We start from the raw sequence: 24,809 nt of genomic DNA on the forward strand, positions 1-24,809 counted from the left end.
GATAAGTTGTGTTGCCCTATCTGTGGCTCTCTTCCTATTGTGCAGCAGTGACTGCTGAACACAGGCACTTAGTTAATATTTATAAAACAACTGGACAGAGTTGATAAAACGCTTGCAAGCATGAGGACCTAAATTCAATCTACAAAACATGGTGGTAATGCTTGTAATTCCAATGCTGGGGAGGTAAAGACAGAAGGATCCCTGTGGCTCATTGGCAAGCCAGTCTAGCTTACTTGGTGAGTTGCAGGCCAATGAGAGACTGTCTTAAAAAACAAGGTGGAGACCAGTGGGGTGGCTCAGTGAATAAAGTCACTAAGCCTGATGACCTGAGCTTGATCCCTGGGAGGACCCACATGGTGGAAGGACAGAACTCATTTTCACAAGTTGTTCTCTTGCCAATAAATACCTTCACACACGGTGACAGACACACAGACTCACAGATAAACACATACAAACAAAAAGACAATTGTCCAATTGTCTGGGAGGCACAGGAAAGTCTCTGTCCTACCAGCATCATAGTAAGCACATTCAGTGAGATTCTGCTCCACCTGGGAGTAAGCTGCTAACCTAGGGAGCCCACTCATCTGGTTCCTAACCTCTAGGTGACCTTTATCTTTTTTGTAATTGACATTATTGACCAGACTTCCTAGTGTTGTGTGAGCCATGTAAGTTAGTTGCTTAAAACTATTTTTTTAATTTCTTTTTTTTTGGAGATGAGGTTTCTCTGTATCTTTGGCTGTCCTGGAACTCCCTCTGTAGACCAGGCTGGTCTTGAACCTACAGAGAGCCACCTGCCTCTGCCTCCTCAGCATTGGGATTAAAGGCGAGCACCTACACTGCTCAGCTTTAAAACTAAAATCTTGAATGAATAAGCTGAAACTTTCTTGATCTCCGCTGGAAGCCTTTTAAGTGTAGCTGAGGCAATACTGGCTACATTGTGGAAGCAAGTGAAAGGTGTACTGGATTTATATTATTCTCTATTCTTTGAGATTTTTGAAACTTTCCATAATAGAAGATTCAAGAGACAAATATTTTGGTGTGGGGGCGGTACTGGGGAGGCGGATATAGGTGGATAAATGGAGCTTACTGGCTAGTCTGCCATACCTAATTCTGAGTTCCAGGCCACTTGAACAAACCAACAAATAAAAGCAGTGGAATGTGGTGGCACATGCCTTTCATCCCAGGACTTGGGGGACAGAAACAAGCAGATCATTGTGAGATCATTGCCAGGGCCACATAGTGAGACCCTTCTCAAAACAACAAAACAAGTAACTAATGCTGGGCCTGGTGGCTTCTGCTTTCAATCTCAACAGAGAAACAGAGACAGAGACAGAGTTTGGTACAGACTTAGGGGCTGGGTGTTAACTGTTATCATCACTATATCTGAGATAAGGAGCTGAGCCCTGCTGACTTTCTTGCTTGCCCCCTTTAGTCTTGGATACACAACTCTCTCTTTCCTGGCATGCCTCTCCTCCTTGGCACTCCACACTTCTAAACTAGCATATGTCTGCTACTGAATACTTCCATTCCTTTTCCTTTATCTCTCTTCACATTTACTTATTTAGTGTATGTGCATGTATGTGCCTATACATGGTTGAGGACAACTTGCAGGAGTTGGTTCTCTCCTTCTACCATGGGTTCTGGGGATCATCAGATTTGGCAGCAAGTGCCTTTATCTAATTGAGTTCCTCCAGCCCCCACCCCCTTTTTGGATACAGCACCTCATACATGTAACCCAGGCTGTCCTGGAATTTGCTAAGTAGCCATGGTTTAATTTTAACTTTTGAACCTCCTACCGCATTCCAGTTCCTAAGTTTTAGAATAGATGCATACTACTATACCCAGCCCTACTCTCCTTTCTTAAGGCCTGTCTGCTCTTACCATTTTTCTTGAGACACAGTACTTAACACTGATGGGCTGAAGGCTTGGAAAGCAGGTTGCCACAGTAGGACTTCTAAGTTTGTCACCTCTGGCATGGCCACCTCAGGGATTCCTTATGGGCTCCTCAAATTACTATGCCTTGATGTCTCCCATCTAGGAAGTCTAAGTTGTGTTTTCTCCATTTTGGAACCAGGTTGCTTCTGCACTCCTGGAGTTGATATTTTAGTGCCTGTACCAGTTTTAATTCCCATCTGTCTCCCTATAGGCTCACACTGGGCTAGTGAGAGTTGGTGAGTTTCCTTGGTTTCCAGAGTACAGAACCATCTCTCTAATCAAGGCAATGGGTGATGCCATTCTGCCTCCTATTTGAGTCACTTCTGAGCTGCAGGGCCTGTTGACAAAGGCTGTCTGTTCAAGCTCCAAGAGCAATATGTTGGTTGATCCTCTGGGACTCATCTGTCCCCTCCATACACAAAGGACAACACCATCTTTGACTCTCTACTGAGGACAACATCTGAATGCATTTTATTCCACTGAAATTGATTAGTTTATTAACAAACAGGTTGCTTAGAAGGTGAGCTCTCTGACAATCTGCATATTACCATATACTTTATGAGGAACTTTGATTGGACTCCAGCTACTTGGGCACCAAAGGCCAGTCCTCCATTCAGGTTTGATCTGATTAAACTCTGATATGGCTTACTTAAAAAGGATCACACTGAAAACAGGGTTGGATGGCAGGGCAGTGACTCTGGGAGGGAGATGTTCTGGAAGATGTCCTAACCTACCCATTGGCTGCTCCAGTGAAAGGAGCAAGCACTGAAGACCCTTGCCTCTGGGGGCACTCAAGAAATAGAAGATGACACAGGAGAGGCAGAGGAAGGGGCTGGGTGGAACTGACTGTGGGATCAGCTTTAGGAAAACAAGGACACAGCTACCTAAGCTCCGTGACAAAGTGAAATGCCCCAGCCCTGCAGCTCTCATCACCTTGAAGTCACATTCGAACCCTGATGTGTTGGGGCAGGGGAGCCTCATGCCTGGGCATGGGGCAAGGCCTCCACCCTATACTGGTGCCATGCTGCCTCCTTCAGTCTGGTCCCAGGGCTCTGCTGTGCTAGCCCGCCATGCTCCTTCGAGGGATACAGCCTTCCATCTCCAGGGCTTCTGGCCAGCCCTCTTATTTGTTGGTGTGCTTACTGTTCTTCACATGCTGTAGGGGTTAACAGGAAGTTATGATCTAGCCCTCAGGGGCCAATCACCAGGGTACTCTTCAATCTTGTGCCCTTCCCTTCATGCAGGGAAAATGGGATGGCTGCAGTGGTTTATTCTCTCACAAGTGAACTGGGGATGGACCATGGGCCTGATATACACCAGGACTGTGAGCCTTGTGGACTGGAGGAAGTCCATGTGGCCCTGGCTTCAGGGAAATGCTGGAAGCTGCTGCTGAGTTTGGGGTGAAGGGTCTTGGAGGGCATGAGCTTGAAGTTTTTTTTTTGTCTTTTGTTTCTGTCAGCCACAGCTATGGAGAAATTTGTATTTGTTGAGAGCAGGACTTGGGGGCCTACCTAAGACTTTTTGCTGCGAATCTTCTTAGGTAACGATGATACCAGGGACCCTCCCCTCTTTAGCAGCCCCTAGCACAACATATGACTGGTGTAGCCTAAGAGGGAACCCATGGAAGACTGAGAAAGAAGGGTGTAGTATAAATTGGGAAACCAGGTTGTGACAAAGCTAGGATGGTAATGAACATCTTTTTTTTTCCTTTAAATCTGAGACAGTATTTCATGTACCTCATGCTGGCCTCAAATTCATATATGACCAAGGATAATCTTGAACTTCTGATTTTTTTTGCATTTACACAGTGCTGGTATTACAGGTGTGTCCCCATGCCCAGTTTTATACAATGCTAAGTACTGAATGCAGGGCCTCATGTATGCTGTTCAAACACCTACCATAAATGAGCTATATCCCTGAACTAAGCATCCTGAAAATGTCTGTGAAAAAGATTTCTTAGTTATATTCAATGGGCATTCTGACTTTTAAAGACTCTTTAGGTTGAAATATATATTCAGGGAAGCTTTGGTGTAAAGAGAAGGGGTGGCAAGGTTACCAGGGATAGGGGGCAGAAGTGCCAGGTTATCTGCTGTACCTGCTCAAAGGGGCTCTTGTTTTGTACACCTTTGGCTCCCACAAACACCCAGCTGTCACGGAAGGCTAGCTCCTTGGCGTTCCTGCTGCCCAGTTCAGAAAAAAGTTTCCTGGTCTCTTCATTCATCCTGTCACACAGTAAGAAGAAAGAAGAAATATGAACTTGGGATTGTAACTGCACTGGGACAACACTGAAGCTAAACTTGATAGTTACTTACTTGGTAGCTGGATCATCATAGGATGCCACAAACACTAGGGTACCTTCATGCAATGGCCGGATGAACTTCAAGAGATCATTGACATCTGTTGGTGATGGGCCCACAGGCAATGGAACTTTAGGTTCCACTGAGCAGCCCTTCCCTACCAAACAATATTCTTCTAATGAGGAAAACAATGTAGGGACTGGGCAAGGGCTATTCCACCTTAAGGGCTACCAGTATGAGCACAGACAAACTGGTAAAGAAGCTACGGCCATCTGGTCATAAAACATAGACTCCAGACAGAGATCCCCTATCTCCTATATTTTGTGAACCCAAAGCTATAAGAACACAAAGATACAGAGGGCAGGGCTTTAGGGAGAAAATATATAATAGGATGCTGTGGTGGCTACTCACCTCCAGCCCACATGTCGAAGGCTCTGGCTTCCAGGAGCTCACCACTGACCCCTGTTGCAAGAAGAGGAAGACCTGCTAAGCAAACTGTCTGGGACATGCTACCTTAATGCTTCAGCTCCTCGCCCAGGCTCAAACATGGAAGGTGGTAGCTCTTCCAGAAGCTTCAAACATGCCCTGTCATCCTTTCATTCACAGAGCTACAGCCCATGGAGCCTCTGGCATGAGGCGCTATGCATCCACCACTACTGGTTATTCACTGGGTAACTTCCTTTGTAGAGCTTTTGGGTGGCATAGATTTTTTTCCCCACAAGCCTCCCTGGGAGTACCCAGAAGCCACCTGCACCTGCATAGGGAGTGATGGAGTGGAGGGGGCAACCATAGCATGAATCTGCTTCTATGGTCTGAACGCTGACCCTACAACATGGGGGACTTACCATTCACCAGGGCAATGTTCAGCCCACGGCCCACATTGTCCTTGACGCTGCTCATGAGCCTAGCAGGGGGGCAGAAGATCTCTTGTGGTCATATCAGATATCTCTTCCTCATATAGCCCTTAGCCCTTGGCCCTTGCAGACTTGGCCTCAAGTTCCCCTCCCACTTCCCAGCCCATATGCTCACATCTTGTCCTCGAGGCAGATCTTGGGCCCGATGACATTGGCAGCCCCGCTGACTATGCGAAAGGCCAGGTGCTCCTCAGGACATGGCTGGGGCAGGCCGCACTTGTACTTCCTGGCCCTTGGTTCTGAGTAATGATAGCAGATGTGACCCATGTGCCTGGCCCTGGTATCACCTAAGATCTGAGGGTGGAGGTCAGGACAAGCCATAGGGCTGAAGGAGCAGTCATAGTGCATGGAACTGGGGAAGGAGGTGGGTGGGGCTCATACCCAACGCTGGGGATGCTTTCAAGTAGTAAGTTGGCAAGGGTGTAGGGACACCAAGAATAAGACCAGTAGCTTTTTTGCTACTGATAGGAAAAGTGAATGGGGGTTGAGAGTTGGCTTGGAACCCTTATACAACCAGAAAAAAGCAGAGGTCCAGAAAGTCAGGGTGGAAGTTCCATGGATGAGGTACACAGTCAGACCAAAGTAGATGAACTGAGGTAGGTGGGTGGAGCATGGGGGCTCTGCTAGCTTCTGGATTTCTTCAGGATGAGGGTGGGGATGATCTCTATAATGGCTTGAATTATGACCCTATAAAATATTCTGGAGTCTGAATTTCTAGTTACTCAGAATGTTGTCTTGCTTGGAAACAGTCTTTAAGACAAGTAAGTTATGTTCAAGTCATACTGGATTATGTTGAGCCCTTAATGCAGTGTGCCTGGTGTCCTTAGAAGAGATAAAACCAAACAGAAGGAAATGCTGTGAGATAGTACAGGCAAAAGTCAGAGTGACGCAGCTACAAGATGAGGTACATAGAAGGCTTCTAGGATCTGCAGAGGCACAGAAAGACCCTTACCTGGAGCTTTTAGTGGGAGCACAGCACTCCTGATACTTTCATTCCTACTCTTGGCTTCCAGAATTGTAACAAAGTAAATTTGGTTTGTTTAAGGCACTACTTTTCTTAGGGAAGCTTCAGGAAGCTAATATACGTTTTGGTGCCAGGAATTGGGGGGTTTATATAAACAAATAACACAAATACCTAAGAATGTGGAAATGAATTTGCCACTGGGTTGAGTGGACAAAGGATGAAGAGTTTTGAGGTATATAATAGAAAGAGTCTATACTGCTTTAAAAAAAGAAAACAACCTGCTAATAGGAATACAGAGTGAAGCCAGATATGCTACTGCATATCTTTAATCCCACCACTGGGAAAGCTGAGGTAGGAGAATCATGATTTCAAGGCTATTCTGAGCTACCTAGTAAGTCTTTGTATTAAAACAGATTTAGCAAAATGGATAGTAAACACAGTTTTGGTGCAAGCTCAGAAAAATGAGCAATAGAGAAAGATTCTTCTGTTGAATCTTTCACTTGCATCATCCTAAACAAGTGTTGATAGGAACATGAATATTACAGGTCTTTTGGTGAGATCTTAGAAGGAAGTTGAAGAAGCCATTAACTGGGCGTGGGAGGAAAGGTCATCCTTGTTATAAAGTGTCAATTGTTCTGTAGATTTAGCAGAGGAGACTCTCAAACAATGGTAAAGGTATTATCTCTATAATGGGGATTTTTTTTTTGCTTGCTGCTGTTCATTGTAAAATGTGAGCAGACAGAGCAGCTGGGGAAAGAACTATCGATCATGAAGGAGCTAGAACATGAAGATTGAAAACAAATCCTAGCACTTGGGAGATGGAGGCAGAAGGATCAAGAGTTTAAGGTTACTCTTGGCTATATAGTGAATTTAATGACAGTCTGGGATTCATTAAACCCTGTCACAAAAAAAGAAGGGAAGAAAGAAAATGTTAGCCTAATTATAGTATAAAAACCGAGAAAGCAGTCCAAACCTGTAACTCCAGCATTTGATAGGGTAACACAGGAGGATCACTGACAGTTTGAGAGCTACATAGGTAAGTTCAAGGCCAATCTGTGCTATAGAGTGAAACTCTATCCAAAAAAAAAAATCTGAAATATTTTATGGGCTAGGAAAATAGCTCAGTGTAGAGTTCAATTTCCAGCATTATATATTTTTTAAAAAGCATCCTTTAGAGAGAACACAAAGAGGATGGCTAGCTTAGGATTTGCTAAGGAAATGAAGTGTGTAATTGTGGATGTGCTCCCGCCTCTCAGAAGCCTGGATTTGAAATGGGAGGATTCTCTTGTCTTATATAACCTGGGCCCTCATGAATCCCATGAGAGGCCAGCAAACTTTGTTAGAAGTTTATACAAACAGAAACACTATCAGTCTATGAAAAGGACAGAGACAAGAAGAATATAAGGATGGAAGCAAGAAAGGAAGGAAACATGGAAGGAAAGAAACAGGGAAGGGAGGGAGGGAGGAAAGAAAGAAGGAAGGAAGATTCTGAATATAGAGCCAGGAATGAAGAGGCCAAAGAGGGTCCAAGCTCAGAGGGTGACACTATCTCCCATTCCAGAGGATGGGGTCACTTTAGTGGGTCTAGAAGCAGAGTATCTGAACATAGACATTTCTTTTTAGAACTTGGAATTTAGAAAAATTGCCTTGCCCTGCTATGTTTGGGATTTGCTTAGAACTATGAGTGCCCTACTTCCTTTCTCCAGTGTCTCCCATTTAGAATGGGAGTGTTCTTTTTTTCTTTTTTACTATGCCTGCTTCTCTAGCCTTCTGATGGTGGATACCTTATTTACTAGGTTCACAGAACAGAAAGCTATGACAGCTAGTGGCTAGAGGGTCAGATGGACAACAGAAGTCCTGGTGGGCAGGCTGGAGCAGGCAGGGGTGTCACAAAAGGCGGTATGATATGCAGGCACAGGAGGGGACAGGGGAGGGACAGGCAGCTTACCTGCTGTCACTGAGTTCTCTGGGCCTGTGGATACAGAGGGTTGTTTCTGTTAGCATGGAGGCCTCCAGGAGCCTATATAGCAGAGCAGACAGGATCACAGACTTGGGGCCAAATCAGGCTACACTTGGTATGTTCCCCACTCAAGTCTCAATGATGCCCTGATGTAAAACTGCCTGCTCCAGGAAAAGGATGAATTGGAATTATAAGTAGTGCTTAGGTGACTTGGTACTAAGATGCAGAATCCCTTGTGTATGTCAGAGCCCAGCAGAAAGTCCAAGATGATCAATGTTTAGTGGAGGGCTTTCCACTCCTTACTCTTACTCTATCAATTTCTACTCAATATTGGATTGCAGTTAGGGGGTGTTACTCTCTAGGTCAGTTGGTAGGGACAACAAGGCTGCATTTGTGTTAGAAGATAGGCTAAGGGCAGCAAAAAGAAGCTATTCAAGAAGGGGAGGGACAACCCAACCATCACACCCCATATTTTAACCTGTTAGTGAAGCAAGAAGGTCCCCACACTCACTGGTGAAGAACTGCTGAATTCGAGGAAGGCCACCACCAGGACCACCCAGGAGGATGGTGACTAGGATCCAGGTGAGACCCATAGTGATGATTAGGGCCACGATGCGCAGGGGGCCTGTAGGCAGGGTAGACACAGGGCAGGCCCATCTCAGATACCAGTGAACAAATGCAGCAATGACCCACTGCCTTACACGACCAGATCTCCCCTTCTACTTGGGAATGAGTTATGGAAGGATTAGAAGGTGGAGAACCCATTGCTACCCACCAGTCCCAAGAAGGAGACTTGAACTCCCTCCCTCCTTGTGGAGGGAAGAAAGTGAGTTCAAACGCTGAGGTTGCTCTGTTTGGTTCTCCCCAGCAGGCTGGGAGGAACCTTTTAGAACTCAAGCTCTGAATAGGTTCCATATCACCAAGTTCAGCATCTTGCCTCTGAAACTGTCTGTATTTACAACTCAACCATCTGCCTCTCCTTTCCTCTTGTTCTGATGGAGGATCTATATTCCTTTTAAAGACCAGTTCTCAGGGCTGGAAAGATAGCTCAGCAGTAAAAGCACTTGACTGCTCTTCCAGAGGTTCTGAGTTCAAATCCCAGCAACCACATGGTGGCTCACAACCACCTGTAATGAGATCTGGTGCCCTCTTCTGGCCTGCAGGCATACATGCAGGCAGAACACTATACATCATAAATAAATAAATATTAAAAAAATAAAGACCAGTTCTCCTACTTGCTTCAAGATCCATCAAGTTCTCTCCTGTCTTAGGTATGCTGTGCTAAGGCTCCTTCCTTCTTTCTACCTCACTTTCAGATTATTAAAAGGTCCTAACTTAGTAAGATAAAGATGAAATAGAACTCCTGCAAGAAAAATCTCATTTTCTGACTCCTCACCTTCCACTTCCCCACCAAATTCTTTAAAACTTTATACTCTGTGGTAGAGCTTTTGTCCAGTATGCATGTGACCCTGGGTTCCACCCCCAGCATACACATAAAAAGTCATCTACAGGGCTGGAGAGATGGCTCAGTGGTTAAGAGCATTGCCTGCTCTTCCAAAGGTCCTGAGTTCAATTCCCAGCAACCACATGGTGGCTCACAACCATCTGTAATGGGGTCTGGTGCCCTCTTCTGGCCTTCGGCATACACACAGATAGACTATTGTATACATAATAAATAATAAATAAATATTTAAAAAAAGTCATCTACATTGTGATTTCTATCATCTTACCCCTCACTCTCTCCCAAAATTCTACCAATCTAGTCTTGCCACCACAACAGCAAACAAATGACCTTCCAAACCAGACCATCCATGACTTTCATGTCACATTTCTGACTGCCTGTCTGCTCTTTTTGGACATCTTGGTGGGCTGCCCTAGCCATCCTGATGCAAACACTTCACTGCTAGCTTCTTGGACACCACAGTTTCTTGACCCGATTCTTTGGGACTTCTTTTTTTGGTTAGGCCATCTTTGATTACTCTCTCCTTAAAAGCTATTCTTTTTCAGACTGCCTTCTCTTGTCTGCATATTCTGTTTATGGGAGATTTCATCTACCACAGTTATCAAGTTAAACACCATGTGACAATGACACATTAATTTCTGGCTCTAGTCTTGATCTGTCTTGAACCCACATCCTCCCAGTCAGTTCCTTACTACCCTTACCAGGATTTATCCATGAAATTGCTACCTTACCAGTTCGCAAATTCTACTCTTACCGCAATCAGTCCCCTCCAAAAACCATTTTCATTCCCACAAGGCATCTTCATCTTAGTTTTCCAGCTGACAGCAAGGCGGCCACTTGGATCATATCCAACCTCACAGTCACCTACATCAATTCTCTTCTTAGTCCACATCTCTTTGCTTCTACTCTCCACCCCTCCCGACCCAGTCACTAGATTCTCTGGAACCCTTTCCTCACAAGTCATTTTCCAAAAAGCATCTGGCCTGTTATTTGAGTTGGGCCAATTGACTATCAATCCTTGACTTATAGTTTGGGAAGCTGAAATCCTTAGAGGTGAAAGAATTTGCTCATAAAATAAGTGCTTGTGCACAGTCACCCATTAGTAACAAACCAGTGACTACCCGAGCCAGTCCTGACACAGCCACTAGGACACCTGGACTCTCTTCCGTTCGCTGTGGAAGCCACCCACCTGCCAACCTCATGTCCACTTCTCCCGCTGGGTTGGGACCTCCGGCTGGTGCACTGTTTAGGGACCGTGGGATCTGGGAGGAATGAAGCAGGAGAGTAGGTTTGGGTGGTGGGGAAAGGGAAAATCTGTGCTGGGCGCGATCGGTGCTACAACTTGTTCCTCCAGACACCAGATTAGGCTCAGTTCCTCATGAGCGCTGGGAGAAGCACCACTGCCTAGCCAGCAGGGCCTTGAGAACCCGTCAGGGCTCACAGTCTGGCTAACAGAAGCCTCCAGGACTGGAACGTAGCAATTATTCTCCCAGACCCGGGCCCCTCCCGTGCTAGGCCCGGGGCTTGGGTCCGTCCTCTCGAGGCTGGTGACAGAGACCCGGCGGCCAAGGACGTTGCCTGGGTGTAGCGAGACGCAGACCGGATCAGGGAATTTCCCAGTGGTCTCGTTCGGCCGGCGAGGTGAAGCAAATGAGTCACGTAGACAAGCTTGACAGGCGCGACAATGGCGGCCCAGGGAGGGCGGCGCCGCTCCGCCATAGGCCCATAGGCTGCGCTGTGGGGCCTCAGGTCCTCACGTATGCTCCACCTCCAGACCCGCCTCCTCCCTCTTCACCAGAGGCTAGGTGGGAGGTGCCTGGAGAAGCTGTTTCTCTGCTGCTTGAGCTCAAGCTCAGCCTCCTAGCTTCCTAGAAAGAGCCTGAGTCATTGCTGCCAGATGAATCTCCTTCTACACTTTTTTTAAAAATTGGGACCATACCCTATAGTTCATGCTGGGGTTATAGGCGCAAACCACCATATCCAGCTCCCCCGCTGCCTCCACACATTCTCTTCAGTGGGAGAGCTTCCATTTCTACATTTGGTGAGCTGAAACTCTGCTTGTGTCTTGAGATTGGAGCTCTCATGGCTGGTAAGATGGATCTGGGGATACAGATAACGACATAAGGTTGACATGTGTTCTTTAAAAACATGGGAAGTCCAGAAAGCACATATGGAGGTAAAACAAAGCCTGAGTCCTAGAGCTGTTGGTTGCTGTCTTTCTGCTTTGTGTTTACGTGTGTATTTTTTCCCAGAGAGTGTTCTTTCTGATTTATGTATCACTCAGTGAGGGGCTGTCTGGAACGTTACCATCCATCTTCATGCTTGATCTTTTTGTCTCTACCACCTAGAGTGCCAGGGCAGCTGAGATGGTCCTTTCAGCTGGATTAATCTGTCTTCTCAGGCAGCAGCTGGACAGAAGTAAAACAACATTCCTGTCGTTTGACCCAATGATTTACAGGAACTCTACCCCACTTAGGTAATGCTCCAAAATATAGAAAAAGTTTACAGAAGCACTTAAACATAACATTTTCAGCTTGGGTACTGTAATCTCAGCACTTGGGAGGTGGAGACAGGAGGATCAAGAGTTTAAGGCATTCTCAGCCATTTATCAAGTTTGAGGTCAGCCTGAACTTCATTAGGCCTTGTCTCAAAAAAAAATGATGGGAATGGAGCTCACACCTTTAATCCCAGCATTTGGAAAGTACAGGGATGAAGATCAGGAATTCAAGGACAGTATCAGCTAGGACTTTGTAGTCAGCCTGAACTGCATGAAAACCTATCTTCAAAAAAAATTGTTGGGTGGTGGTGGTGCACGCCTTTAATCCCAGTAATAGGGAGGCAGAGGCAGTCGGACCTCTGTGAATTCGAGGCCAGATTGATTTATAGAGCTAGTTCCAGGACAGCCAGGGCTATACGGAGAAACCCTGTCTTGAACCCCCACTCCAAAAAAAAAAATGAGTCAGTGGTTAAGACTATTTTGTTGCTTTTTTCAGAGGACTCAGGTTTATTTTTACAGTACCCACATAACCATCTGTAACTTCAGTCCCAGGGGATCTGATGACTTAATTTGGCCTCCTCAGGCATTAGGTTTGCATGTGGTGCACAGATGGCTCAGTGGTTAAGAGCACATATACAGAATAATGTTACAGAATACCAGAGTTTGATTCTCAACACTCACATCAGGCTGCTCACAACTGCCTGTAACTCCAGCTTCAGGGGATCTGACAGTTCTCTGACTTCCTCCTACACACACACATACACACACAATAATTACAATTTTTAAAAGAAAACATTTAGTAAAGAAAAAAAGATAAAATAGTAATAACAAAATGAATATAAAACAAACCAAAAAAGAATCTAGAAAGAATATAGTAGTTTCTATATTGGCTGACAATCCTTCATAGGCACTCTCCTTACCATGGTCAAGGCCATCTGTTTTAGCAGCCTTCTGCTGTAGTCAGGGGGTTGTGTTTGTGTTTTGTCACCGAGTTTGGTGACCTCATGTACTTCTGGCATCAACTTTGGGCACAATGCCCTCCTCAGTAGGGCTCAGTAGAAGCTGCCAGCTACTAATATCCTCAAACTGATAGGTCACCCAAGTATCTGCCAGATTAGTGGTGCTTAGAAAACAAGGCTTGTACCTTGCTTAGAGCACGCAGAGGAAGTTTAAATCTCCTTGTAGGTCTAGGGTCAATTTCCTACTCTGCAGAGTCACACAAGAATGAGCCTGTCCTGGAACTCACTCTATAGACCAGGCTGGCCTCAAACTCACAGAGATCTGCCTGCCTCTGCCTCCTGAGTGCTGGGACTAAAGGTGTCACCTTTAGTCCCAGCACTCGGGACTACAAGAGCACTGATCTACAGAGCTAGTTCCAGGACAGGCTCCAAAGCTACAGAGAAATCCTGTCTTGAAAAAAAAAACAGAAAAAGAGGGACAGGGCTTCTCTGTGTAACAGTCCTGGCTGTCCTGACTGTCCTGGAACTAGCTCTGTAGACCAGACTGGCCTCGAACTCACTGAGATCCACCTGCCTCTGCCTCCCGAGTGCTGGGATTAAAGGCGTGTGCCACCACAGCTCCATTTTGTTTTTTAAGATAGGATCTTACTGTGTAGTCCTGGCTGGCCTGGAACCTGCTTTGTATTCTAAACTGGCTTTTAATCATATAGATCCACCTGTCTGTCTCTGCCTCTAAAGTGCTAGGAGTAAAGGTGAGTTCCATCAGATTGGCTTCAAGGATGCTCTTTTTATTTGTTTAATCTTTGAGGCAAGGCTTATGTGTGGAGGGTTACAAACCTCCAGGGTATTCTTGAACTGCTGATTCTCCTGCTCTACGTTCCATGTCTTGGAATTAAATCCATGACAACATGCCCTGTAAGATTTTTAAATTTATTATAATGTCCTAATTCTTTTTTATTGTGTGTATGTATGTGTGTGTGTCCATGTTCTTTTTTTAATATTTATTTATTTATTATGTATACAATATTCTGTCTGCGTGTATGCCTGCAGGCCAGAAGAGGGCACCAGACCTCATTACAGATGGTTGTGAGCCACTATGTGGTTGCTGGGAATTAAACTCAGGACCTTTGGAAGAGGAGGCAATGCTCTTAACCGCTGAGCCATCTCTCCAGCCTTGTGTCCATGTTCTTATATGTTGAGTGTAGACATATATGTACCAGTGCACATGTGTAGAGATCAAAGGACAACCTTGGGTGTTGGTCCTCACCTTCCCCTTTGTTTGAGACAGTCTCACTTTTTATTGCTGTGTATGCCTCCCTAGAAGGCACAAGAGCTTCTAGTCTCTGTCTCCCATCTCCCCACTGGAGTGCTGGAATTACAGGCAGGTGCTACTCTGTCCTGCTTCACATGGATTCTGGGGATAAGAACAGCATAGGAGTCCTGCAGAGGCAGAGGCAGGTGGATCTCTGTGAGTTCAAGTCCACTCTGTTCTACATAGTGAGTTCCAGGACAGCCAGAGCTACATAGAGAAACCCTATCTCAAACAAAACAAAACAAAAACCTAACAAACTAACAACCCCTCCTCCCCCTCAAAGAATGTAAGTCCTCCTGTTTGCATGACAAGTATTTTAGTCACTAAACCATCTCCCTGACCCTCTTTCTCTTCTTTTTTTTTTTTTAAAAAGACAGGATTTTACTACATAGCCCAAGCTGGTCTTGAACTTGCTGCATGCCAAGGATGATTTTTAACTTTTGATCTTTCTGCCTTTACCTCCCAAGTGCTGGTATTTCAGGTCTGTACCACCATGCCTGACTTATGTAGTACTCAGTGGGGATGGAATATAGGGCATCATGCATTCCAGGTAAGCACTCTACCATCTGATCTATTTAAACTGAGGTTTCTCTGCCCCTCCACATCCTGAAGCTGCTTCTAAATAATCACTCACAGGCTCAATATTAATTACAAACTGTTTGGTCTATAGTTCAGGCTTATTACTAACTAGTTCTTACATTTAAATTAACCCATTTCTACTAATCTATGTATTGCTACATGGCTATGGGTTACTGGTTCTCTGACATCTTGTTTCTTGGGTGGCTGGCTTACAACTCCCTCAGCTCTGCCCTTCTTTCTCCCTGTATTCAGTCTGGCTTTCCTGCCTAGCTATATTCTATCTTACTATAAGCCAAAGCAGCTTTTATTATGAGCCAATGAGAGCAGCATATATTCATAGGATACAGAATGTTTATTTCACATCAGAACTACATCTCTAGTCTAAATTTTACAAATTTTAAAAGTAGACTTTATTTTTTTAAACAACTGTCCTGTCTCATTTTGTTGCCCACTTGACACACCTGGGAAGAAGAAACATCAATTGGTGAATTGTCTGGGTGGGATTCACATGTGAGAATGTCTGTGGGGGTATTTTCTTGATTGCTGGTTGATGTAGAAATACTGAGCCTATTGTTGGCAGTTAGACCTGGTTGAGCTATAGAAAAAAGGTACCTGAATGTGAGCCTGAAAACAAACTGGCAAATATCATTCCTCCATGTCCTCTGCTTCAGTTTCTGCCTTCAGATTCCTGCTTTAAGTTCCTGCCCTGACTTCTCCTCAGTGATGAATTATGATCTGGGAATTATAAAATGAAATAAGCTCTTTTATTCCCTAAGTTGCTTTTGATCATAATGTTTATCAAGGTAATAGAAAATCAAACTAGAATAAGAACAATTGTAGGTTAACAGCAAATTTGAGCAATAATATATGTGATTTCCCCTGCATACACATGGCCATGCATTTTTATGTCATGAATGTGCCATATATTTTCTATTGCAATCAAGATACAAAGAGGAATCTAGTGATGTAGATTTTATGAGTGCCACCTATTTAGTGGTAGGACTTTTCCATGATGCAGCTGTCTGAGGATCAACCATGTTTCTGTAATAGGCACAAAAGTCATTTGGGGCAAAAAAAGATGGTAGGAAGAATATAGAATGATCCCAGGTAGGCACTGAGGGGCTCAGTGGTAGAGTACAAGCTAAGGCCATCTGAAAGGAGGGAGCTTCAATTAAGAAAATTTCCTCCATAAGATTGGCCTGGATTCACAGTGATACCCCCTGTCTCAGCCTCCTGAGTTCTGGATCTATAAGCTTGACTCACCACACTGGCCTCTGGTGGTTAAAACAGATTGTCAATGTATTTGGAGTTAAAAAAAACACCTAGGAGATTATGCTGAGTGTGGTGCTGCACACACCTTTAAGTCCTATAAAGCATTTTCTTAAATACTTTGATGTCTGAGGGCCTGCCTAGCCCATTGTGGGTGGTTCCATCCCTGGGCTGGTGTCCCTGGTTTCTATAAGAAAGCAGGCTGAGCAAGCCAGTCAGCAGCACTCTTCTGTGACCTCTGCATCATTTCCTGCCTTGCTTGTGTTCCTGTTCTGACTTCCTTTGACGATGGACTATGATGTGGAGGTGTAAGCCAAATAAGCCCTTCTCTCTCCAATTTGCTTTTTGGTCATGGTGTTTCACTGCAGTAACAGAAACCCTAAGATACTGGGCTATAGTTGCAACATTTCACAAATAAAAACTTAAAACAAAAAGATTAACTGTCAAAGGTTCCCTTAAACCTTATTTACAAAACAGGCATAGTTTGCTTTATACTTTTCTATACTGATATTCATTTATTTTAGTTTCTTTGAGTTATTGAACTCAGTGCCTTGCGCATGCTAGACAAGTATTCTACCATTGAGTATTGCTGCAGTCTCATTGGTGGATTTTATTTGTAGACAATACCACTGAGCTTCATCCTCACTCCTCTTTTTACTTTTTATTTTGAGACAGTTTTACTAAGTTGTCCAGACTCTATAGCCTAGGCTGGTATTGAATTTGTAGTCATCCTCCTTAGGATTGAAGGCATCTGTCACTGTGCCAAGATTCATTTAGATTTAGTCATATATTTACCATACTATTTTTTCCACAGGTATAAATTTTATTCTATGCAATATATGTATTTAAAAACTTATATTAAGCTGGGTGTGGTGGTACTCGCTTTTAATCCCAGCACTCTAGAGGCAGATGCAGTTGGACCTCTGTGTGTTTGGGGCTGACCTGGTCTACAAAATAAGTACCAGGACAGCCAGGGATGTTACACAGAATAACCCTGTCTCAAACCCCTGCAAAAGCCCCAACAATCCCCCCAAATAATATTAATTTGGTTGTGTAAACATGCCCATAAGATATGCAAGGAGGTCAAAGGACAACTTTCAAGAGTTCTTTTCTTCCATTATGTGGGTACAGTGGATCAAACCCAGGTTATTAAGTAGCTTTGTTGTGAAATAATCTTTTTGTGCACTGTGAAAATGTGTCACTATGATTGATTTAATAAAAAGCTGAATGGCCAATAGCAAGGCAAGATTTTCAGGGCAGAGAATGCTAGGAAGAAGTCAGAGATGCCATTAGACACAGAGTGAACAGGATGGGCACTATGGAGATGAGGTAATAAAGCCATGAGTCAGAAAGTAAATTAATAGAAATGGGTTAATTTAAGTTGTAAGAGCTAGTTAGAAACAAGCCTAAGCTATCAGTTGGGCTTTGATAATTATTTTTTATTTATTTATTTTTATTTTATTTATTTATTTATTTATTTATTTAATTTTTTTGGTTTTTCGAGACAGGGTTTCTCTGTGGTTTTGGAGCCTGTCCTGGAACTAGCTCTTGTAGACCAGGCTGGTCTCGAACTCACAGAGATCCGCCTGCCTCTGCCTCCCGAGTGCTGGGATTAAAGGCGTGCGCCACCACTGCCCGGCGGGCTTTGATAATTAATAAGAAGTTTCCATGTCATTACTGGGGAATCAACAGTCCTGACAAAGAGTTTGATTACACACCTTTACACACTACGCCATATATATTTTTTTAATATTTTGAGACAGCGTTTCTCTGTGTAACAGCCCTGTCTGTTTTGGAACTCACTCTGTAGACCAGGCTGGCCTTGAACTCACAGAGATCTACCTGCCTCTGCCTTCTGAATTCTGGGGTTAAAGGTGTGTGCCACCATCACCAGGAGACACTAAGCCATCTTGCTGGCCACAAAATGCATTTTTTTTGTTGACATGCATGTAGGAAAATTGCTATCTTTATTTTCACTATACTCCAGGTTTGAAAGATATTTTAAGAGTCCTGGAAAGTTGTCTCAGTGGTTAAGAGCACTTGATGTTCTTCCTGAGGACCCCAGTTTAGTTTCTAGTTTCCACATGATAGCTTACAACCATCTATAACTCCTGTTCTAGAGGATCCAATGCTGCCTTCTTCCCCTGTGGTCACAGGTATGAACATGTACATATAAAATAAAAATAGGTAATATCTTTAGGAAAAGAAAGATATTTTAAAGATGGGTGTGGGCCTACGAACACCTGATTTTTGACAAAGAAGCAAAAAATATAAAATGGTAAAATGAAAGCATATTTAACAAATGGTGCTGGCATAACTGGATAACATGTAGAAGAATGAAAATAGATCCATATCTTTTACCATACATAAAACTCAAGTCCAAATGGATTAAAGACAACATAGAACCAACCACACTGAACCTCAAAAACGATAAAGTGGGAAATACACTTGAACGCATTGGTACAGACACTGAAACAATTAATAAATGGGACCTCTTGAAATTGAGAGGCTCTGTAAAGCAAATGACATGGTCAATAAGACAAAATGACAGCCTATAGAATGGGAAAAGATATTTACCAACCCCATATTGGACAGAGGTCTGATCTCCAAAATATACAAAGAACTCAAGAAATTGGTCATCAAAAGAACAAATAATCAGTTCATAGCAGCTTTGTTTGTCATAGCCAGAACCGGGAAACAACCTACATGCCCCTCAACTGAAGAATGGATAAGGAAAATGTGGTACACTTACACAATGGAGTACTACACAGTAGAAAAAAATAATGACATCTTGAAATTTGCAGGAAAATTGCATGGAGCTAGAGAACATCATATTGAGTGAGGCAACCCAGACCCAGAAAGATAATTATCATATGTACTCACTCAGAAGTGGCTTTTAGACATAGAGCAAAGAAAACCAGCCTATAATTCACAATCCCAGAGAACCTAGACAACAATGAGGACCCTAAGAGAGACATACATGGATCTAATCTACATGGGACGTAGAAAAAGACAAGATCTACTGAGTAAATTGGGAGCATGGGGACCTTGGGAGACTGTTGAAGGGGAGGGGGAGAGGAAGGGAAGGGAACAAAGAAAAATATATAGCTCAATAAAATAATTAAAAAGTAAAAAAAGTGAAAAAAAACTCTAACCATAAAGATGTGATCCTTCTCCCATGGAATGACATAATTGTTATGAGGACTCATTACTCCCCAATGTAATCCACACATTTAATGTAACTCTGTTCAAATTTCAGTGGGAATTTTGGGAGGCTCAAGTATTTCACCTCAAATTTATAATAAAAATGACAAAAAAGAATATCCTGCTTCACAGAAAAGTCTGTTGGATATGCTAGATCTGTAGGCCAAAGATGGTTGCCCCAGCTTTGCAGATGAACCTTGGGTGACTCTCCAGGCAGCCAGCTGTTTCTCTCATTTCCCACATTTTTAGGAGTCATTTGTTTGCAATTCCTGATTACTCAGTAAATACTAATTTCTTCTTGGTTCTCTGAAGTAGTTGAAAACTAGATAGTTATAGTTTTCCTTATTTACAAGACTCAAAGAAATTCACTTAAGAAATCTAAAGTATATAAAGTTGATAGACATAAAAAGATAAATTAGAATAGAAAGTGAATTAGGTACAAGACTTTGGACTCACCAATATAGGATACATAATGGAGTATTTTCTCTGAATTTGTCAAATGCAAATGAACTAGACATTGTGGTGTATTTATTACCTGTATATATTGTATATAGTTACTATGCTTACTGTATATAATTTTTTTAGTATTACTTATAGCCTTTTTTTATTTTAGAAAAAAAAGGGAAATGTACGGATGTTTTATTTGTGTTTTAAGAAATAAAGTTTGTCTGAAGATCAGAGTGCATAGCTAAGCCACTAGAGGCCATGCAGTGGTGGCTCACACCTTTAATCCTAATACTTGAGAGTCACATGCCTTTAATCCCAAGGGAGGTGGAGACAGGAAGGGATATGACTGGGCAGAGATATGAATCTAAATTGGGAGGAGACAGGCACTCTGATGCAGTCTGAGGTTATGTGGAGACAGTTGCAGTCCAAGGATGCCGTCTGAGGTGCAGTCTGAAGCAGTCTGAGTAGGCAGTCTGAGGACAGGATCACTCCTTTGGGCTGAGCATTGGTAGAGGTAAAATGGATGCTCTGCTTCTCTGATCTCTCAGCTTTCACCCCCTAATATCTGACTCTGGGTTTTTATTATTAAGACCAATTAGAATTCATGCTACATGGAACCCTGTGTAACTCTCCTGCCTAGGTTTCCCTAATGCTGTGATTATAAGATTTAACATGAAGGCATTGCTTGTTTTTCTTTTTAGATTTTTTAAAAATTTTGTGTGTATATATGAGTGCCTACATATATGTGTGCCACATGCATGCCTAGTTCCTTAGAACATCATAAGAGGAAATTAGATCCCTGGAACTGGAATTATGAGTGATTATGGGCTACATGTATATGCAAGGAACCAAACCCTAGTCCTCTGAAATATCAGTATGTGCTCTTATCCCCTGGTTCTTGTCTCCAGCCCTCTGATTAGTTTTGGAGTCATGATCTTCCTATGTATCTCAGGCTGCTGGCATGGGACTTATGTTACTCTATACCTCAGGAGGGCCTCAGACTTGCAACCTTCCTCCTACCTTAGCCTCCCAAGTGCACATAAACTACACCTACGTTGTACTATCAGCTTAAAACGGTCCCAAACTAAGAACCATTACAGCCTTTTAGAACAATACACAGAGCATATTTACAAGATTCCAAATACAATATTTAGGTCTAAGGATGTAGTTCAGTTGGGAGAGTGTTTGCCTAGCATTCATGGATCCCTAGATTATAAAACTAAATGTAGTGGCACATGACAGTTGGGGAATATTACTTTAACTAGGCAAAGATGTGTTACATTTGTTTAATTATGTAAACATATGTAGATGCTTTACCTTGCCTGCCTAAGGTACCTGATTAACCTAATAAAAAGCTGAATGGCCAATAGCTAGGTAGTAGAGACATAGGTGTGTCTGGGCTGGCAGGCAGAGAGAATAAGTAGGAGGTGGAATCTAGGCTGGAGAGAGAAGAGAAAACGAGGGAAAAAGAGAGATAGATACTAGGAACCAGCCAGTTAGGCAGCTGCCAGCCACCAGCAAGCCAGACATGGAGTAGGACATTCAGAATGAAAGAAAGATAAAAAGCTCTGAGGCAAAACATAAAGAGAAGCAGGTTAAGTTAAGTTATAAGAGCTAGTGGGACAAGCAAGATAAGGCCAAGCATTCATAACTAATAAGTAGTCTCTGTTATGATTTGAGGGCTGAGAAAGCCTGATACACATGACTGTGACCCCAGCATGTGTAAGGTAGAGGCAGAATATTCAAAAGTTCAAAGAAAAGTGGAAGAGGAGACGTAGGAAGGAAGAAGAAAGCTAGCTACAGGTTTTCAATGTTCCTTACAAAACATATGCACACACAAAAATTCTATTCAAATTGTTTTTAATGCTACAAACATGAAATCTTATTTTGACAAAGATGATTTTTTTTAAATGTCAATGCTATATAATACTACAGCACTAACTTTCCTATATCCCACCCTGTTCACTCTGGACAACATACAGCAGTTTTCTAAACCCATATGCAGAACCTCACACACACATTTTTGTTTCCCCAGCCAACATCTCAACAAAAGTGAAATATTTAGAGGTTGGGTCTAGAGAGATGGCTCGATGGATAAGAGCACTAACTACTCTTCCAGAGGACCCAGGCTCAGTTCCTAGCACCCACATGGCAGCTCACAATTTTAAGTCCAGTTCCAGGGAATCTGTGGTGGTTCGAATAGGTATAGCCCTCAAACTCATGTGTTTGAATGATTGCCTATAAGGTGTGACACTATTTGGAAGGATGGCCTTGTTTGAGGAAGTGTGTCACTGTGTAGGTGGTCTTTGAGGTGCCATATACTCAAGCTAAGACCAGTGTGGGGGATAGTTCACTTCCTGTTTCCTCCGTAACAAGATGTAGAACTCTCACCAGGCATGGTGGTGCACACCTTTAATCCCAGCCTTCAGGAGACAGATGCAGGCAGATCTCTGGGAGTTCGAGGCCAGTCTGGTCTACAGAGCGAGTTCCAGAAGAGCCAGAGCTGTTACACAGAGAACACTGTCTCACAAAACCCCAAAACAAACAAACAAAAAGCTGGGGTGGCCGGGCGACGGTGGCGCACGCCTTTAATCCCAGCACTCGGGAGGCAGAGGCAGGCGGATCTCTGTGAGTTCGAGACCAGCCTGGTCTACAGAGCTAGTTCCAGGACAGGCTCCAAAGCTACAGAGAAACCCTGTCTCGAAAAACAAACAAAAAAAAAAGCTGGGGTGGGGTGTAAGAGCCAAAGAGCTCCCTCAGTTAATAAAGTGCTTGTCACACAAACATGAAAACATGACTTGAGTGTCCAGCACCCATGCACAAGGCAGGATAGTGACCACGTGTAATCCAAGTGCTAGGGATGTAAAGATAGGAGGATCCCTATAGCTCACTGACCAGCCAACCTAAGCAAACTGGCAAATCTCAGATTCAGTGAGAGACCTCATCTCAAAATATAAAATGGAGAGCTAGCAAGGTTTCTCGGCAGGTAAGAACCCAAGAATCCACATAAAGGTTGAGAGAATTGGTTCTTCAAAGCTCTCTGTCTTCTACAAATACACACATACACAAAGTTTCTTAAATTAAAATAGAGAGTGATTGAGAAAGCTACTCAAGAATTCAAAGGTCGTTAGTGCAATTTTTGTTTGTTTTATTTTTGTTTGTTTTAAGACAGGGTCTCCTGTAACCCAAGGTCTAAAACTTGTTGTGTAGCCAAGGCAAACCTTGAACTTGCAATCCTCCTAACTCAGTTTCTCAAGTTCTGGGATTACAAAGGTATACCCCACATCCATCTTTTTTTGATACTTTTATTATTTTTTAAAAAATTGTTTTTATTGAGGTATATATTTTTCTCCACTCCCCTCCCTTCCTCTCTCGTCCCTTTCTCCCCTCTCCCATGGTCTCTTATGCTCCCAATTTACTCAGGAGATCTTGTCTTTTTTCTACTTCCCATGTAAATTAGATCCATGTATGTCTCTCTTAGGTTCCTCATTGTTGTCTATGGAGTAATTATAGGCTGGTCTTTTTTTTTGCTTTATGTCTAAAAGCCATTTATGAGTGAGTACATAGATTTATCTTTCTGGGTCTGGGTTACCTCATTCAATATGTTGTTCTCTAGATCCATCCACTTGCCTGCAAATTTCAAGATGTCATTATTTTTCTGCTGTGTAGTACTCCATTGTGTAAATGTACCACATTTTCCTTATCAATTCTTCAGCTGAGGGGAATATAGGTTGTTTCCTGGTTCTGGCTATGACAAATAATGCTGCTATAAGCATAGTTGAGCACATGTGCTTGTGACAAGGTTGAACATCTTTTGGATATATATCCAAAGGTGTTATTGCTTTTGAGGAAGGTTGTTTCCTAATTTTCTGTGAAATCACCATACTGATATCCAAAGGGGCTGGACCAGCTTGCACTCTCATCAGCAATTGGAGGTGTGTTCCTTTACCCCACATCATCTCCAGCATAAGCTGTCATCATTGTTTTCGATCTTGGCCATTCTCTTATAGGTATGAGATGGGATCTCAGAGTTGTTTTGATTTGCGTTTCTCTGATGGCTAAGGATGTTGAACATTTCCTTAAATGCCTTTCAGTCATTTTAGAATCCTCTGTTATGAGTTTTCTGTTTAAGTCTGTACCCCATTTTTATTGGATTATTTGTTCTTTTGATGACTGGTTTCTTGAGTTCTTTGTATATTTTGTAGTTCAGCCCTCTGTCCTATATGGGGTTGGTGAAGATCTTTTCCCATTCTATAGGCTGCCATTTTGTCTTGTTGACTACGCCCTTTGCTTTACAGAAGCTTCTCAATTTCAGGAGGTCCCATTTATTAATTGTTTCTCTCAGTGTCTGTGCTACTGAGGTTATATTTAGGAAGTGGTCTCCTGTGCCAATGTGTTCAAGTGTACTTCCTATTTCTCTTAATGAGGTTCAGTGTGCTTGGTTCTATGTTGATGTCTTTTTTTAAATTAATTAATTAATTAATTTATTATGTATACAATATTCTGTCTGTGTGTATGTCTGCAGGCCAGAAGAGGGCACCAGACCTCATTACAGATGGTTGTGAGCCACCATGTGGTTGCCGGGAATTGAACTCAGGACCTTTGGAAGAGCAGACAATGCTCTTAACCACTGAGCCATCTCTCCAGCCCCTATGTTGATGTCTTTGATCCATCTGGACTTGAGTTTTATGCATGGTGAAAGATATGGATCTATTTTCATTCTTCTACATGTTGATATCCAGTTATGCCAGCATCATTTGTTGAATATGCTTTTTTTTCCACTTTATATTTTTTCCTTCTTTGTCAGGTGTTTGTAGGTGTGTGGATTAACATCCAGGTCTTCAGTTAGGTTCCTTTGGTCCTCCTGTCTGTTTTTGTGCCAATATCAGGCTGTTTCAGTACTGTAGCTTTGTAGTAGAATTTGAAGTCAGGGATTGTGATGCCTCCAGATGTTTCTTTATTGTATAGGATTGTTTTGGCTATCCTGGGTTTTTTGCTTTTCCATATGAA

The 24,809-nt window shown here is 43.0% G+C and overlaps 1 protein-coding gene across 2 annotated transcripts; it reads right to left on the minus strand.

The window, feature by feature from the left end:
- Positions 1 to 3,058: 3,058 nt before the first annotated feature.
- LOC121437217 (protein FAM3A-like) lies at positions 3,059 to 11,170 on the minus strand. 2 transcript variants are annotated; one of them, XM_041637078.1, is made up of 9 exons: positions 10,722 to 11,170; positions 8,582 to 8,695; positions 8,059 to 8,082; positions 5,262 to 5,385; positions 5,078 to 5,136; positions 4,644 to 4,694; positions 4,248 to 4,332; positions 4,031 to 4,157; positions 3,059 to 3,091 (listed from the first exon to the last, which is right to left on the minus strand). In XM_041637078.1, the coding sequence occupies exons 1-9, from the start codon at positions 10,732 to 10,734 to the stop codon at positions 3,059 to 3,061; spliced, it is 630 nt and encodes a 209-aa protein (XP_041493012.1). In that variant the 5' UTR covers positions 10,735 to 11,170. The 2 variants fall into 2 exon arrangements, with proteins under 2 accessions (XP_041493012.1, XP_041493011.1); XM_041637077.1 differs by having other exon boundaries at positions 4,248 to 4,389.
- Positions 11,171 to 24,809: the final 13,639 nt, after the last annotated feature.

This window comes from Microtus oregoni, unplaced genomic scaffold, assembly GCF_018167655.1.
Source record: "Microtus oregoni isolate MIOR12 unplaced genomic scaffold, Mior012 000050F_ref0000143, whole genome shotgun sequence".
NCBI classification, from domain to species: Eukaryota; Metazoa; Chordata; class Mammalia; order Rodentia; family Cricetidae; genus Microtus; species Microtus oregoni.

What these genes read in the sequence shown, in the direction of transcription:
- LOC121437217 (XM_041637077.1), bottom strand. An exon ending in GAACATTGCCCTGGTGAATG is followed by an intron (nt 4,695 to 5,077) that starts GTAAGTCCCCCA and finishes TTCTTGCAACAG; the next exon opens with GGGTCAGTGGTGAGCTCCTG. An exon ending in ACAAGAGCCCCTTTGAGCAG is followed by an intron (nt 3,092 to 4,030) that starts GTACAGCAGATA and finishes TAACCCCTACAG; the next exon opens with CATGTGAAGAACAGTAAGCA.